At 42.1% G+C, this 18,539-nt stretch overlaps 1 protein-coding gene across 1 annotated transcript in view; it reads left to right on the top strand.

The window, feature by feature from the left end:
• Positions 1 to 18,539, top strand: part of LOC116687850 (cadherin-4-like) — a 211,308-nt gene that overhangs the window by 179,770 nt on the left and 12,999 nt on the right. Inside the window, 3 exon segments of the mRNA XM_032513525.1 lie at positions 3,348 to 3,485; positions 13,412 to 13,597; positions 14,800 to 15,053. Of these exon segments, the coding sequence (XP_032369416.1) occupies positions 3,348 to 3,485; positions 13,412 to 13,597; positions 14,800 to 15,053 (578 nt within the window).

Genomic DNA, 18,539 nt, shown 5'->3' with positions numbered 1-18,539 from the left:
CTGAACTGAAATATACTGAACTAAATTATAATATGAGGACATGGAGTTGAATTACATCTAATGAAATTAGGTTAACTTAATTGAAGTGATCTCAGCTGAACTGAACTGAAACTGTAGTGGCGGTCACTGACTCTGAGGGTCACTAAGGTAGAGAGAGAGTCAAAGGAAAGAAGGGAGTTTGTCTTGACAGTTTTAGCCACCAGTACTGGGCCATTTGAGACAGATTGTAAGTGACAAGCTAATGACTGTGGCCACTATGAGCCTGGCAGGCCGGAACTCCATCCACAAACGACACAAGTAGGAGCAAGTTTCTCACTCACTTCTTGCCTCTCCCTCTTTACGCTCGTTGAGTGGTCCTTTACGGGACGCCTAGTGAAAATGCACATTCAGCTCATGTTTTGGCAGAAAATCAGTCCTCTGCATTCTCTTCTTCGAGATCGCCTTACCCTGGATTTCCACCAACTGCGGATCGGCTGTGCTGTGTGTTGGCTCTGTGCTCCGTCGTCCTTCAATACCCACCAGGTCCGGATTTGTTGTGGAGCGGCTGCGGCCATGACTGACAGCTTTACTTATTATCACACAATATAACAGGATGTAGTTTCTATAAACTATAAACCACAAAACCTCTGATCTGTTCACTTCAGGCTTGTCTCTGCCCATTATGACCTTTTCAAGGTGTAGTGCAGGGAAATATGATCCACGGTGAGCACAGTGTATTTTTTTTGAAAATGAACTGGATGTTTTATTTTGTTTCTGTGCTCGACTTCCTGTCCCGCACAATCTGCTGTGTGCTGAATTGCTGCGGAGCTCTCCGTCAGTCGGAGTCGGAACGCTGCCGTTCCGCAGTCAGTGAAAATACACACATTGACTTTCATGGAAACCCATTGACTCTGCCGCTGTTCCGCAGTTGGTGGAAAATCAGGGGTTACATGTTCAGACCATTATTTCCCTACTTTGTCTCACTTGAGAACAAGTCCATTTGCTTACCACCCATTAGCAACCAGGTTTTTCCATCTGTCCTGTCTGCTGCTTGGCTTGACTTGTCGAGTAGCTTACATTGATAGCCTGAAGCCGTTTTCCTGTTTCTTTCTTCAGTCTTCTGGATGGTAAACGACCTAATTTGGTCCCTGTGAAAAAAAAGGGATTGGGTTTTATTGTTGGCGGAGCTCTCTGTACAGGTGTTTCTGTGGCCCCTGATGGCTTTCAGCTCCTGCAGATTAAGTCTGTAAGGCTCAAGGCCTGTGGGGGAGTCTGGGCTGTTGCTGTTGGTCGTGATACAAGAAGCTATATTTCCTGCCAGCGCTGGACTCTAATCTAACAGAGAGATTTTCTGTCCAGCACTTCTGTAGGACTCATTAGAGAGCCCTTTACTGGCTTGTTCGGGCAGCCACTTTTGGACAGCAGAGTGCGAATGGCACTGTGTGTGTGGTGTGCATGTGTATACCCAATGTAAGAGTCTGAGTGTCCCACCTGTTCCCACTCACTGGAGCGTTTGTGTGTGTGTGGACTAGAAGGGCCATAAACTCACAACTACTCTCAGATGAGTGATGTAACCCTGCAGGATAGGACACATCAGTCACATCTCATACTGTGTGAGAGCTCCACCTGCTGGCTCAGCTCCAGTCATTTCTCTTCACCTGATGAAAGAAAAAGGCGTCCATCAAAGCTTAAGCCTATTAGCTTCCAACAGCCATCTGGTGCTATTTCTAAATTGTTGTATGTGACCGGATCTATATGAGTCTGCAGAGAGACACATTCATTGGAGGCTCTATTTACTAACGTGCTCTATGAGAGGAGATGGTATTGATATTTCATTATGAGTCTAATAAAGGGCAGTCAGTATTGAGTTTTCATTAATAGGGCTGGTCTGGTTCAGATTAACATGTCTGCGGTGTTCATAATGACTTGGAGAGGTGCTAAATGACTCCTGCTTGGTGTTTTAACTGGCCTCAATGGTTTGACTGATCTAACAATTAATTGCATCCTTCACGACTGAAAAAAGAGTGGGATAAAGGAGATAGAGAGCTACACAGAGAGGGACAGAAAGACAGACAGCCATAAAGATAGACAGATAGAGAACAGACAGGCAGAGAACACTGAGTAACCATGATGCGTACAGAGAGATAGGGAGAGATCAATAGAAGCACAGAATGTGAGTTAACAAAGAGAACAGAACAAACCAGAGGAGAGAAAAAAATGAAAAAAGCCACGACTCACAGAAATAAAAAAGCTGAGAAGCAGCCTTCTGAGCAGAGAGCAATAAGTCCCCCATTTATACTGACAAGACCTCTGCCTGAGTTTGTTCTGGTTCCTCCAGGCAGTCCCTGACATCAGTGCCACTGGCTGTCAAGTCGTTAGAAAGCAAGACCCCTGGGTGAATATGGCGAAACTAGCCTAGCAACAAACGAACATTAGACCATTGATAGGACCTATTGTGGGTGCTCAACAAAGTAGCAGGCCCTGTGTACCGAACACTGGCCTGTCCTTGACGTCCATTCTCTCTTCTCTCTCTCTCTCTCTCTCTCTCTCTCTCTCCCTCTCTTTGCTCTGACACAATTGAGGTTTGAGCCAAATGGATTAATAGGAATAGAAAGAGGCCACAAAGCAGAGAGGCTTATACTGTCACACACACACACACAGACACACACACACACACACACACACACACACACACACACACACACACATGCACACACACACACAAGTCTTCTTTCCAGTGGTGAGTTTGGGGACAGACTGAACTTTCAGCTCCATGGACAGTGTCACAATCTTTCAAAGTGGATGCACTGTCTCTCTGCCTCTTTATTTTGTGGTTGTGTCTCAACCAAGCCTAATGTTTGATGGTGTTTCTCGTCATGGCACTGTAATATTGCAGAGTGAGCGGCATTGTACTCTGGGGTGACTCTCCCTCACTGTAACTGGACTAAAAAAGGCCCATTCACCTCCTGGTATTATCTGCAGCACTGTGGCGCATCTTAAAGTGTCGGCGCCTCCATTAAAATGAGTGATGATCCTGGTCTGTTCCCACAGCGGAAAGCCAAGACTTTTAGGCAATAATGGATGGGCCTTTTACCAATACAGTTCTCCCTTCCTGCAACTTTGTGTGTGTGTGTGTGTGTGTGTGTGTGTGTGTGTGTGTGTGTGTGTGCGCATGCTGTTTATTGGACAAAGGAGGATTGCTCTAACAGACTTCAGTGAGTGAGTACAAAGAGGGGAAGATGTGAGTTGAGGGGATTTTCATTAATGCATTCACTTATTCACTCACTATGTCATTGTCACATGGCAAACTTGGTTGCAGCATTTGATATAAGAATCCCTGAGTTAGTTTTCTGCTTTTTGTTTTACAGAAAGTGTCCCAGTATACCATCATTGTCCAGGCCACTGACATGGAAGGCAACTTGAACTTTGGCTTGTCCAACACAGCCACAGCTCTTATCAGCATTACCGACATCAATGACAATCCCCCGGAACTGAAAGTCAGAACGGTAAGTCCTAAACTTTGTTTTTCCTCATCAAAATCTGCAGCGTCTTCCTGGTTTACTCTTTTGGTGATAACCATTTATTTACCAGCTCCCTATTAAACAACTAGACAGTGGCTTTATTTTCATCACATTTGGGGGAGGATATTGATTTATTTTTATTATGTCTTCTATAACCTTGCTCTTGAGTAGGGGGTGTGACAACACCTAAGCCTCAAGACCTTTTAAGTCCTTTTGGTTGCTTGGATCTGGGGATTGGCTAATAAGGACTGATGATTGACACCTGGGTGAACTGATTGCTCACATGTCCATAAATAGTGCCTGGGCAGTCACTCTTCCTCTATCCCTCCTCAAAGCTGCTTGGTTTGTTTGGACTTTGGGTTAAGTTACTTTTGGAATTTTATTTTCTCCTATTCTTGTTCATGTTCCATTTTCAAAACCAATATTAGTTTTTGTTTCTGTTGTTAAAGCCGCGGTAGAAATGCTTACACCACTCTTACCTCCCTTGTCCCCCAGCACTCCCTCTTCCTGCAAGCTGGTCATTACGATACACTTCAAGGTTTCCTTTGTGTGCTTGGGGTCAACATCAATAGAGTTGTGCTGAGCAATCTTTTTCAACAGTTTTTTATTACATTGCTCCAGAAACTCAGTAGAGGAACCCTGACTGACATTTTCCACAATATTAGACATATTTACACATTGGACAAATTAACAAATATAGCTAACTAGATACTCAGATAATTGAAACAATGTATGGACGTGTGAGCAATCAGTTCTTCCAGGTGTCAATCATCAGTCCTTATTAGCCAATCCCCAGATCCCAGCAAAAAAGGACTTAATAGTGCTTGTCTAAAAGCCGTCACAATGGGTTAGAATGAAATATAAGATTCAGCCACCCTCCTCATCCCAGTACTCTTCATACAGTCCCAATAAAGAATGTAATGCCTATATATCTAAACAGGGAGGTCAGACTCCACCAAACAATATCATCTAAGAGCTTGACCCTGTATTTGTCATTTTAACAATTGCTTGTTTAATCGCTATGCTACCCCACTGTCCCATAAAGCCATTATGCTACATATAGCACATGAGGGTATATTGTTCTTAGGCAGTTACACTGGTCTCCAAGGGAAAGACTGCTCTTATATATTATTAGAAAATATGGTCCCTGTCAAAGACAACGATCATGCAACAGTAGCTTAACTTAAATCTGCTTTCAGAGAACATTGAGATGAATGGTATGCAAATACAACAGCTGAGAAAGACGTAGCATAAGGGCATGCATGTGAAGAATAGACAATTGAAATTATTCATTTCAATAGTCGTAGTCTCAACAAGAACTTCCAGGACAAAGTTGTTATCTAAGTGAATTTATGAGGCCTTTCAGTGTTACAGCAATTTATGAAACTTGGATTGGGGATGGCAGGGGGGAGGAATATGGAATTCCACGATACAAAAAAAGCAGGAGTAGTAACAGCGCTGTATATAGATAGAAGATTAAATTATAGTGCAGTAGACAGGTTGACAGTGGCCGTGGAGAATGTTTGTGAATGCATAACTATATAGATTGTTATGAGCAGGAACAGAAATATCATGATAAGCTGTGTGTACTGGGCCCCAAGTTATGACATAACTATGTTCAAGGATTAAATGGAAATAAATGTATGCAAAGACTGAGCAGAATGTCATGTTTATTTGTGGTGACTTTAACATAGACCTACTTAACCCAAACAAGCAATCAGCGATCTGATTTCAAGGAAACCATTTATGCAATCAGTCTATATCCCACAATCACAAAACAAAGCAGAATTACGTCACATTCAGCCACAATTACAGACAATATATTTGTAAATAGTATGGACAATAAAACAGTAAGCGGGTGATGTCTTACAGGCCAACGACGTAAACACCCCTTACAATACATTTCTTGACTCCTTCCTAGCAATTTACAACAAAAGCAATCTAGTCAGCCAAAGCAAATGGAAAAACAAAAATACAGATAAGCCTTGGTTCACCAGGGGTATATTGAACGCATGCAAGAAAAAGAATAGTAAGAATTTATTAAATATAGATCCAAAGACAAATAAATCAAATTCAAAAGATACAAAAACAAACTAACAGACATAATAAGAAAAAGTAACAAGGACTATATTGACAATAAACTTGAAATCAATGAAAACAACATTAATTAAAATTATCAGTAGTAAATCAACTGGTACCACCTACTCCATGGAAAAGTTGTCGATGACATGAATGCTGCGGAAGAAGGTTTTAAGAAGTTCTTTGTCAGTAGGCCCCAATCTGGCAGGGGAAATTATATCTCCTGATGAGGGCAGTGTAGAACAATTTTATAGAGCCAGAAATTCGGAATCAATGTTTTTGAGAAAGTGGGCGAGAATGAGATAATTGAACAAATTGAAAAACAAAAAAATCCATAGACTGGGATGGGATAGACATGATGGTTAAGAAAGTCCCTTCAGCTATTGTGTTGCCTCTGTTGTGCATCTGTAACCTATAATTTCAATTGGGCCGCTTCCCAGACAAAATGAAAACGGCAGAAGTCATTCCACTGTTCAAAAATTATATACATACAAACCGTTCTCACTTTTATCTCAGTTTTAAAAAATACTTGAAAAACAGTTTGTTGCCAGACTGGACTGCTTTGTTGAAAACACAATCTATTAATTGATTGTCAATATGGTTTTAGAGAAAGAAGATCAACATTGATGACTTTGATGAAACTTATTGAAAAGCGCTCAAGTGCAGTTAGATAAGAGGTTTGCAGTGGAGTGTTCATAGACCTTAGGAAAGCATTTGACACCATAGACCATGATATTATGTCTGAGAAAATGGAAAGGTTTGGAATCAGAGGTGCAGGTCTGGAATGGCTAAACAGCTGCATCAAAAATAGTAGTCAGTATGTACAAGTGGGCAATACCATGTCCAAGCTAGTTAACATCACGTGTGGCGTGCCGCAGGGTTCGACAGGTGGACCAAAATTATTCATTATGTACAGTATAGTACAGTAAGTGTCCAATATGTTGAAATGTAATTTTCAGATGATACTAAAAAAAGATTTTGTAAAGACGACTGTTTACAAAAGCTAATGGACAACATCTAACGGTAACAGTAGAAGTAGGTAAATTGAAACTGTGGTTTGATGTAAACAAGTTATCTTTAAATTTGAAAAAACAAAGTTTATGATTTTTGTAAATTGCAAACACATTTAACAGCTCAGGTTAAGCTTATGGATAGAAACTGTTGAGTTAGAGAGAGTATATGAAAATACCTTTTTAGGGGTAACAATAGACTAAAAATTGAGTTGGAAACCACAAGTAAAACATGTTAGATTACAAAATTCCAGAAGCATTGGGGTGTTGAGCAAAGTCAGACCTTTTCTTAACTACGGATCTATGAACACTCTCTACAGCACATGGACTGTGTTGAGATTTAGGGTAATGTCTGTAAAATCATTCTACAGACAATGTGCACAGTTCAGAAAAGAGCAATACGAATTGTAAATAATGTCAGCTTCAATGATCATACTAATTAATTATTTCTTAAGTCAACAACACTGAAATTCATGGATCTGGTAAACCAGAAAACTGCATTAGTTCTGTATGATGCTTGAAATAATCTACTTCTTCCTAACATACAAACCACGTTATGCCCTCAGAGGCGAACTCAATTGGAAACAACCTACCTCTAACACAGTGTTTAAAAGCAGGTGCATATGCATATGGTGCGTGAAGTTATGGACCACATTACCAGAGTTTAAAACACAGTAGGAATGTCTTCAAATATAAAAAAGGTTCAAAGACTTGACACAAGTATAGAAATTGAGAAGTATTATTGTGTGAGAATGTTGATAATAGTGATGACGATGATTATGATGATGAATATCATTATTATCATTATGGTTATCATCATTTTAAGGTTATTATTCTCCTTAGGGTGGCAATGTACTGTATATAAGTATATAAGTACTGGCCCTTAATGGGTATATGTAGGCTATATGTATGTATGCATATATGTACATATGTGGGTAAGTGAATACATGCATATTCAAAAACACTGTATGTATTTATGTATGTAAAAAGTTATCTGGGTAAGTGTATTTTTTTTTGGTATAATTTATTTAATCTTTCTTGTCTTGAAATCCTTTTTCCTTGTCAATGTGTTTGTTAATTTTAAAAGTGTGAGAAGGGGAGGCCTGATATAAGCTGAAGCATCTGATCCTACCTTTTGGTTACAATAAATTCATTCATTCATTCATTCAATTTAAAACAACACAGTGATAGATCCATATGGTATAGATACCCATAGAACAACAAGGTACTGTGACTGAAAGTGATCGAGATCAGTTTTCTCTCTGTGTTTTATGCCAACGGGGCTTCTGGCGGCCAGGGTTTGTCTGCAGGCATCTGGCCCAGGTCCCTGATACCTCCACATCGGTCCGACAGAAAGCCACGCTGGCCCACTTTTCTATGGCAGTGTGTGTGGATAGGTAGGGAGTTGTCCAAGAGTGGGGATTACTATATGGAAGGTTGTTCATGAGGAAACAGCAACTGGAAGCAACAGCTTTTTGCCCCATGTATAGCTTGTATTCTCTGCTCTCGGCCTCGTAATGGAACAGAATTAAATGCTGACCGCCGCCTAACAGACCTACAGGATTGTAGCTTCTCCTTATGTGAACGCTTGGATTTCTGAGATTACAGAGAGAGACAGATACTGCAGCCGACCTCAGAGTCAGAGTGAGCAGTGTGTCATCGTTACACACCGTGATCCCTGTCTCCTCGGTGAGGCCGTCCTCAGCATGCATGCCAATAGTTACGTATTGTAGCTCCAGATTTTATGAGTTTAGGCACAACCCTCTAAGAGCTATTGCCATTGGGTCAATCCATTCGTGGATGCGCAGTCAGGAAGTTTTCTTTCACGCCCTGTGCCCCGCTCCGGCCTCTTTTATGTCTGCAGATACTGTATATTACAGTGGCGTGACCAGAGACCTGCTCCCAACATCAGCATTTTTCTTCAGCCAATGTTAGTGAAGCAGGTGGCCCGAATCTTAGAGGGCTGTGCTTATACTCATAGAATCTAGAGCTACAATACGTAACTATTGTTCTATCGCTATTGGGTTAAGGGCAAAGTTGATGTAGTCAATGCCACCTGCGACACAAGGTCCACAAGCAGAAAATAGACTAATTTGTCTTCCTATTCCTATATTGAAGAAGGTTAATGAATCAAAACACACATTATTTTGATGAGAAAACCCTGTCACCATCATGAGTAGGCCTACTACGGATTGTGAGGGCCATGTTATGTGGATTGTGAAAATGTTTTATAGTGACAAACGATGTATATCACAATTAATAACTGCAAAAACCTTGTATTCCTCCAAGCCACTCAAATGCAGGGGGATGGAGACAGCAGAAAAATCCAACCTGACAGTGCATCATCTGCCGTCAAGCAGGGGATGCCCAGGAAGTTGCCGCGCAAATGTTGGGCACTGTCATTCCTCTGAGGAAGCCACGGATGCTGGCACCGTTCTCGTGGAGTGCACCTGAATGTCCTGAAGGGGGTTCCACCCCTCCGTGCTATAGACCTGGGTGATAGCTTCACACAGTTAATGATACAGACGCTGTTCCAAAGAGCCGCACCCTGTGAGCGTTCTCTGTAGTGAACGAACAACTGCTGTGTTCATATAAAACGTACCAGGCTAGTCGGTGAGACGCCTCCTCCAAATTGTTATTATGACGCGGAGGGAAAAACTCCCTAGCCTGAAAAGGATTGTTAAAACGTTCGTTGTAATGATGGATTTGCCTGTAAAGTGGTTGCGCTCTCAATTCCTTAAATGAATAGACGGGACGATGAAACCGTCAGAACACATAAATCACTCCCCCTCTTAGCCGTTGTCAAGGCGAGGAGGTGTGCTGTTTTTAGTGACAGCATCTTGAGAGGTGCTTGTGCCAGAGGCTCGAAAAGAGGGTTCCCCAGAGCTCAGAGCACCAGGGCTAAAACCCATTGAGGTGTGAGAGAACACACACCAGGTTTCCGTCGTCTGACCCCGTTCAAAAAACGTTTTACCAGAGGGTGCGTAAAAATTGACCTCTCTCCATAGCCCTCACGGCAGGACAAATGGCAGCTGCGTAGGCTTTAATTTTAGATTGAGCCAAATCATTAACCACCAATGTTTGGAGGTAGTTAACACTAGAGGCAGAGGAAATTGCACCTTTCTCCACACACCAGCTCTAGAAAAATGGACCCACCAGCCCACGTAACACGGAGTAGTGGAGCGCACAATGACAGGGGGGCAAGCCTAGTCTCTCCAAATGCTCTCGCTCAGCGGCCAGGCCCATAGCCGCTAGCATATCACCGGGGGGTGCAATATTGCACCAGGAACCAGGATGCGCTTGCACGTCCCAGTACCACCATAATGACCAACAGGCTCTCCCGCTTGATACGTTCCAGGAGGCGAGGAATCAGAGGGACTGGGGTAAAAGCGTATAGGAGAGCCCTGGGCCATGGTTGGTGAGAAAAGGCATTGACCCCGAGAGGTAGGTTGTCCTGTGTGCTCATAGTAAAACCTCACTGGGCACTGTGTATTTTCTCGTGAGGTGAACAGATCCACCTGATCCACCCAAACTTGCTTCATAGCCTCTGCACAAGAGTAGATACATTTCCATTCACTGTAAGGGGGACCCCCCCCCCCCCCCCCCCCCCCCTCGACCTTAGCTCTGCAGCGCGGTTCAAACCACCAGGATGTACACAGCTCTGAGTGACAGCAGCTGTCTGTGTGTCCACAGTAGAAGGTTCCTAGCTATCTTTGTGCCGAGCCGAGCACACGCCACCCTGATGGCTTATGTACGCCGCCACAGTCATGTTGTCCATTCTGACGATGAGATGCCTCCCTGCCACCATTTGGGTGAAATGTTGCAACACTTTCAGCACTGTGGACAGCTCCAGGCAGTTTATGTGGGGAAGAGGGGAAACTGGCCATTTCCACCCTGCCACCTGTGTGTCGCCGTAGCGGGACTCCGTAGTCCTCTGCCGTTACAAGCTCCAGTCCTCCCAACGGGGAGGAAGGAGAGCCGGCAAGGGAACCGTCTTTGGGGGATTGAGACAGCGGACTCGTGCCCACCAAAGAGGTCCCCTTTCCGTCTGTCTGGTTGTCGCCGCTGGTGGTATCCTTACCTTACTTGACTGTCTGCTCGGCTGTCATTGTCTGCTTCTTCAGTTCCTCTGGTGGTAAGCAACCGGGGGCAACAGCAGAATGTAGTTGGTCAGTGGACACATTGTACATTGTCATCTACATATATATAGTACACATTGATCAATGCTCACATACACTGTGATAAATGTATGTCATTTATGGGCCACATTACTTTCCTTCCAGAGGAAATGACTGTAGATTTGCTTGTCAGTAAAGGAGCAATTGGATGTATGTTGTTGTGGGACTCAGAGGTGGTAATGAGTAGAAATTAATAAAAGGTTTTGGCTGTTGTTGCATGTCCTTCACTTAGACACAAACAGCGACATAGTTATGCATGAACATCCACGGCACAAAAACCAGATGCCATTTCCGCTGCTTTGTTGATCTCTACTTTTTTTGTTTTGCTTCCCACACAAGCAACTAGACTTAGAGCGGATCAGTAATTATTTGTGTATGACAGACGTGAGAAGAATTTATTACTCTCCACGGGAGGCATAGAGAAAACATAAGCACGCTAATTAAGTGAAATTGCTTGCAAGGGTGTAAACCAAGCTGATATATAGCATCTAGTTTGAAAAAAAGCAAAATGTTTTATTCATTTCACCACATGGGCCTGAAATTGCAATGCGACTGATATTTGTCATTATGTGATAAACAAAAAGACAATGGTACTTGCCATAACCTATGTAATATTGTGTATCACATCCCTGCTGAAGTGTACCCAGGGGTTTTTCATTCACAGAACAATGATGAGGAGCAGGGGTGTAGTTTAGAAGACTTGTGGGGTGGAATGCTTGAACTCCCAGACACAGGCTTACATATTTGAATGAAGTGCTATTTGTGATTCACCTGTAGAGCTGAAAGAAAAAGAAGGAGTTGAAGTGCCAGAGATTACGCACCACAAGAAAAACGAGTGAGGGTAGATGCCTGTTGCCAGTAGCTATATCTTTATCATATCTTTATTATATATCTTTAGTATAGTGAAGACATTACAACCATCTTAAGTGGGCTGGTTGCAGTCTGATATTAGTTTGAGTCTATTTTTGGACATTTATTTGTACGTACTGCTGTCGTTATCATTTAGTTTTTTTTCCATGAAGGAAAAGGAAGAGCTTGTTTAGTCTTTTTTGAGTCGTAGCTCTGCCGTCAGAATTGGAACATTTTTAATTTCAGATCCAGTTTTCAATTCAATTATAGTAGATTTCCCCTGCTGGGCAGTACACCTTGATGCAGATTTATTTTCTAGAACGATTTGGGGTGTGTACAGCACTGTATGTACCACTGATTTCTCCTGGCTGGACTGCAGCTCAGATGTCTGAAGGCTAGTCATGTTTATAGACAGTTTAAAACATGAAAAGAAATAATTAGAAGTGATCAGATCTAAGTGACTTTGTGTTAGATGGATTTTTTTTAGTACTGACTTTCATAAAAAAGACTGATGATGTTTTTATTTTATAGACATATGCAAAGAAGGCTGAGGTCCCATTTAACCATCACTTACAACTGAATCGTATTTGTCCTGCTCCTTTTTCCGTCTCTTTATGACTACAAAATCATCAGGAACTGGAAGTGTGTGTCTCTAGTGGCTTACTAATGGGTCCACATTGCATTCTAGTGAGAGTGGACATTGGAAGTGTCCTCTCCTACAGTCAGCACCATTGTGTATGCCTCTGAGAAAGCATATTCCATTTGGCCGTCTGACAGCGCAGCCAAACAAGCCTGGGAGGTTGTGGTGGGGTTTGTTGCTAAAGCTCTGGGTGAAAATGAAATGGTGGAGCCCACACACAAGAGTCGAAGAGTGCATATTTAATTTATTCTGTGCTTATCAGTGTGGTCATACTGCAGGGGAAAGGAAAAAAGGGGGCAAGGAGGGAGGGAGGGAGGGGAAGAAGAAGTGGAAGAGAGGAATCTGGCGGTTTGGACACTGCTTCAATCCCACGATGATGAAGCCATTAAAATGAACAGCAGCTGGCAGACACACCCAATAAACAAGTTAACACTTTACAAGAGGAAACACGGATTATTGTCTGATAATGAAAGCTTTGTGTGGTGTGTGTGTGTGTGTGTGTGTGTGTGTGTGTGTGTGTGTGTGTGTGTGTGTGTGTGTGTGTGTGTGTATCCCTAAAGACTCTGCAGCTGTAACCAAGTTTCCTCCAGAGTTAGTTCAGAGGGGAGTTGTTTCAGATTGCAAAATAATGACGATCATTAGCCAAAGATTATTTCTACCGCTGCCTTAATTACAGTACTTATCTAATTGCTTATTAAGACCTAGATTCGGGGAATGCACAGCATCTAAATTAAATGGGTAAACACTTAATTGAACAAATCCATTAGTTCAAATAAGAGTTTCATATAAGCATACATGGCGTGGAATAAGGGACATCATCAACATGATGAAAGATATGATTCTCTATTATCTACATTTAAACGAATGTCTCCTCCTGTCTCCCTTGCCTATCTTTCTAATTTCTCCCCCATATGTTTTGATTCCACTTTCAATGTAATGAGCATTATTGGTCTGAGCCTAAAAGCAGTTTGTATTTATAATTACAGTTAGGAGAAATGCTAAAAGATTGATGAAGACACAAGCAAATATTAAGGATCTCAATAAATCAACTTTATTAACATGCATTAGCCGAGTGCTGGAGCAACATCAGCATAATGTTATCTGTCCTACCCTCCCTACTTTCACCTCCCCTCCCTCCCTCCCTCCCTCCCGTAGTTTTCAGGGGAGTTGCCAGAGAACAAGGTGAATTTGGTGGTGACCAATCTCACGGTAGTGGACAGGGATCAGCCCCACAGTCCCAACTGGAACGCCGTCTACCGCATCGTCAGTGGAGACCCCTCTGGACACTTCACCATCCGCACCAACCCCATCACCAATGATGGCATGCTGACAGTGGTCAAGGTAAAAAATGAAGCTGTGTACTTGGCTTCTCTACACTACATCATCATAGTCTTTATTAAGGACACAAAAAATGGTCCATAGCACAATTCAAAACTAGTAAAAGACAGAAAAATACAAGACAAACACATACAACAAGAAATGACTGTATCAGCCAGAGTTCCACAATGCACAGAAAGAGTGTTCAGATATTAGCATATAGACTAAAACGCCAAAGGTTCCACAATCTCAAAGGAAACCTAACCGCACTCATTGCAGGGTTCACTAGTGTTGCAATTATGCTGTTAAATGACTCAGTTAATCTACACATACATCTGTACATGAGATTCCTGAGTACAGCAGGACAGGTGTATACATCAACACTTAGAAACATTTGGCACTAGAAATGATTCGACACATCATTGTATGCCACATTGACTTTCTGCATACTACTTTCTTATAGCAACGTCTCAAGTGGACAGTATACATTGGGGTGAAAACAGCTTAAAAAGTTTGGTCTTCACAGACAATGAACACATACTAAATTTGCAATTCAGCATATTAGTTTGTACATACATCATACAATACTGTCTGTGAGTGTCCCTATCATCAGACAGGTCAACAGTTATACAGTGCCCTAAGTATTTTACCTTGTCACACACTTTAAGGGCAGTACTAGACAGACAGAAAGAGAGAAAATTACAATTTATTTTCCTCCCTGCTTCTAGAAATCATAGTATTACTCTTCTTAGAATTATACTTAATGTAAAATCTGAGCCATATTGGGGGCATACTCTTAGTAACTTTGTTAGGCCAGCACTATATGGACTAAGAATCACCAGATCATCTGCGTACATCAGGTGGTTGATAATGGTGTTCCCAACCAAACAGCCTGTTCCACAGTTGTTTAGCATCTTTGATGTCTGCTTTTTAGCTTTGTTCTCCATTATTATTCAACACTGCATCTTGTATTTTTCCACCTGCTCTGAAGTGCCAGATGTTGATAACTGAGTACTTTGGTCCCTCATTGTTTTCATTGAATTATATGTCATTTCTCAAATTGGAACACAGTTAGAACTAATCTTGCAATCAGCTACACTCATTTCCCTCCCATCTTGTTTTCTGTCTGTCTCTCTCTCTCTCTCTCTCTCTCTCTTTCTCTCTCTCTCTCTCTCTCTCTCTCTCTCTCTCTCTCTCTCCCTGTCTCTCTCTTGGTTATTTTCTAGCCGGTGGATTTTGAGATGAATCGTGCCTTCATGCTGACCGTGGTGGTTTCCAACCAGGCCCACCTGGCCAGTGGCATCCTGTCCTCTCCTCAGTCCACAGCAGGAGTCACCATTTCGATTCAGGATGTGAATGAGCCGCCTGTCTTCCCCGTCAACCCCAAGATGATCCGCTTTGAGGAAGGTGTGCCAGCAGGGACCACCCTTACCGTGTTTGCTGCTCAGGACCCTGACCACTTTATCCACCAGATTGTCAGGTACTTTAAGCACACCACATTCATTATATGCTGACTCAAAGAACCCGTTCAGACCAAAAAAAGCAATCTGGCAATTTTCCACAGGGTAGTGCGGTGGTGGGAGTGTCACTGAAACGGCCCATTTGTGTGACGTCCTGTTGTGTTTTTTACTGTCTACCATAAGATCATTTATAGATCTTGACAGCTTCATTTTGACAGCAGCTTAACCTAAAATGCCAACATTTTATTGAATCAATCTTAAAAAGTGCATTAATTGATTTATTGGCCACTTGGGGGGAGCAAAAACAAGCTAACATGACTTACCAGTTAGCAAAAGTTGCTTATTTACACATCCAGCGGGAAAACAGCAAAATTACCATTCATTTGGAGTCATATTTGTGTCCAACTGATTCATGTAAATCCAATATTCACCCCCCTTTTTTTCTCTGTTTTGGTCTCCACCAACTCCTGAAGGAAATATCTCCTTCTTTAGCTGCACTATGTTAGCTAGTAGAAACACTTATTAAGATCACTACAGGAGGTTAGAGGAACTGCAGTCGGGTGATGTTTTTTCTGTAGGTTTGTCTTAAAGAGCAACCCCTTTCACTTACATGCAATCAGTTATATTCTGTACTGTGCAATACATTTTAACACTTCAAATGTTTTCTTATCTAGTGACACTGTGTAGTGAGACTATAGTCTGAGTACTACAATGTATCATTCTTTCAATCTGTGTGTCACCAGTGTTAAATCAGCGGTGAGTAGTTTCTCCGCAGTTTCTCCCTTCCCTGTGACATTTTCAACCAACCCTCCGCCCACAGACCGAGCTCCAGTTACCTCCTCGTTGCCAGGCGACTGATGTGAAGAGGTCATCCTGTAATGAGTTGGACACTGTCTGTCGGCCCTCCTTAGATCCCTTATCTTCTTCTCTTCCTCCACATTGATTTCAACCTCCATCCTTCCTAACTGGGGTGACACACGGCAAGCATTGTGCCATCCAGGCATCGACCCTGTGTGACAGAAACTCCCACATGCCCACTAAGGTCCAGCGGCACCGTTCCACTCCAAAGCCAGTTCCAACAAGAGAGATTGATTTTTTTTAATGTCAGGAAGACGTACTTTTCCACTGAGTGGAAATGTTACTGAATTGATGGCGAGGGTGGGAGTGGGATATGTACTCATATGTAAACTGTACTTTTCCTAAAAAGACATGTCATGCAAACTAAGTGGACTGAGCTCCCCTGCCCTTTGAGAGAAGTAACTCCTCTTTTACTCTTTTTTTTCTCTCATCTCTCCCTCCCCCCTGCTCCTACTGACCCTGTCACTTTCTTCTCCGTCAGTCTGTGTGTCTGTTATTGATGGGAGCTCAGAGCTGCTGTCTTCTTCTCCAAAGCAACTTGCCAGCAGACACTGAGCTCAGGCTCAGACAGCCTCATCTCTGCTGCTGCTGCTGCTTTATTCCCTTTAGGTGACCTCTCTTGAACCCTTGCTGAAGCTCACACAAAAGACAGAAATGCAGAGCCGTAGACTCACAAACACACACAAACATGCACACAAGCACCCACAGAGGATGAGTGAAAGCCCTGTGCGTGAGCAGTGAATGGGCGAGGAGCCAACTTGATTTTTTCTTATACATATATATATATATATATATATATATATATATATATATATTTCTGAATTTCTTGCTTTTTTTCTTGTTTTTCTCTTCCAAAGAAAGGGGAGATATGTGAAGCTGAGTTTTTTGTGTCAGCTGATTTTACTGTTAGATCTAATTTAAAGGACAGCATGAGCTAATGTATGTGTGTTTTTTGTCTTTGTTAGTATTAGAATGATAGCCCTGCAGAGTGAGGACAATTTTGTGATGTGAGGTCATGTTGGTTGGACCTACAATAACTTCTAAAGATTTAGGGCTTGTGTTTAGAATTGAAGGGGAACTCTGGCAATTTAAAATTGCACGTCCATGAAGTTGGGAGACTCAAGAATGACAAAAAATGAATAGTCAAAGACATCCTGACATTTACACAATGTGTACGCAGCCCACGGAGCAGAAGAAGCACATTGGTGGAGCAGCAGCACCAGCTTCGGTCCTCATCCGTGTCTACATGGGATGAGGTTTGTAATGCAAGACTTGTGTTAGAATCAATGGAGGGCCCTTTAAGGTTATGATTACTTTTGTGTTCAAGATATTAAGAGTCATGTTAATTAGGGTTTGGATTGACCCTTAAGTTTTGTATATTAGCTTTACTTCCTCATTGTTTGAAGTCCCACAGATACTACCTACCAATAACAGCAAAAATATGTTTAAACATTTCCATCACATGTTTATTACATACAGTATACCATGTTTTATCTTTTCTTCTGATCTTAGTAAAGGCCCAATGTGCAAATAAAATGACTGGAAAATTATAGAGTTTCTCTGCCACAAACCCGACTAAATTTGTCGGTAACAAACTGTTATAAAACTTCAATAACGTAAGTCATATTTGGAATTTGGGAGGGGGAATGCTAAATAAGAAATACTATTAATCACAGATATAGAAAATCCAAAATCAATCTAACCATATTTTATAGCTCTGGTCTCAGAGATGCCTAAACAAATGAATGTTATTTTTTTCCAAGAGGACTTTTATCATCTGTTCAAAATCACGTTTGAGCAATTCTTATAGATTTTGATAAAGTTGTGAAGCATCAAAGCTGATTAAACAAAAATGAAGGTTTTTGAGCTGTTAAAGAGAACACAGAGTCTCCAAGACCCCAGACAGAACGTTAGGGGTTATGGTCTACAGCAGTATGGTTAGACACTTTGGTCTCCCAGCTGCACATGAAGACAGGAGGATGAGACAACGTATTGGCACAGGATGGAGATCAGAGTGCCAGGCATGACACGCAAACACCAGAATCTAACCTGCAGGCTAACATCAGATCCTGACTAACACTGTATGACAACCTTTTTTCACATGAAATTAGATTTATTTTCATTTGTTTTATTCTCTCAAGAAGAAAATGTCCGTCTTACCGCTAAGTGTGCAGCAGCCTAGAAGGTGGAATTAGTTTTCTCCATGCCTGCGAGGCTCTGGCAAACTAGTGTCAGCCTCCAACGCATTGCTTTAATTAAGCCCTGTTTCCTCGTCATGGCATTTTCAACCGACCATGCTTACATTAAGAAACACTCCTTTGTTCCCTTTCACTTTTTCTCTCTGTATGCTTGTGTCTTTCCCCTCCACCTCCTGTCATTGTGATGGTGTCACTGACTATCTACCTACCAGTGAGACTATACTCGAAATAAACCCTAACTCTTTCTCATTAGACCTCAGAGTGAAGCGCTTCCTCCATTCAGGCAGTTAAGACTTGTCATAGTAGTTATGGGATTTATAGATTTTAATTGCAGCTGTCACTTTCCACTCCATTGACATATCGACTAGTGACAGCAATGGAAGTTGCTGTGGCGACTGTGTGGGTATAAAGAGAAGGGAAGTTGCTTCTTGGCTGTTGTGCACACGGGTT

Source organism: Etheostoma spectabile, chromosome 4, assembly GCF_008692095.1.
Source record: "Etheostoma spectabile isolate EspeVRDwgs_2016 chromosome 4, UIUC_Espe_1.0, whole genome shotgun sequence".
NCBI classification, from domain to species: Eukaryota; Metazoa; Chordata; class Actinopteri; order Perciformes; family Percidae; genus Etheostoma; species Etheostoma spectabile.
The sequence above is the reverse complement of the archived record's forward strand: the minus strand, read 5'-3'. Positions and strand labels throughout refer to the sequence as shown.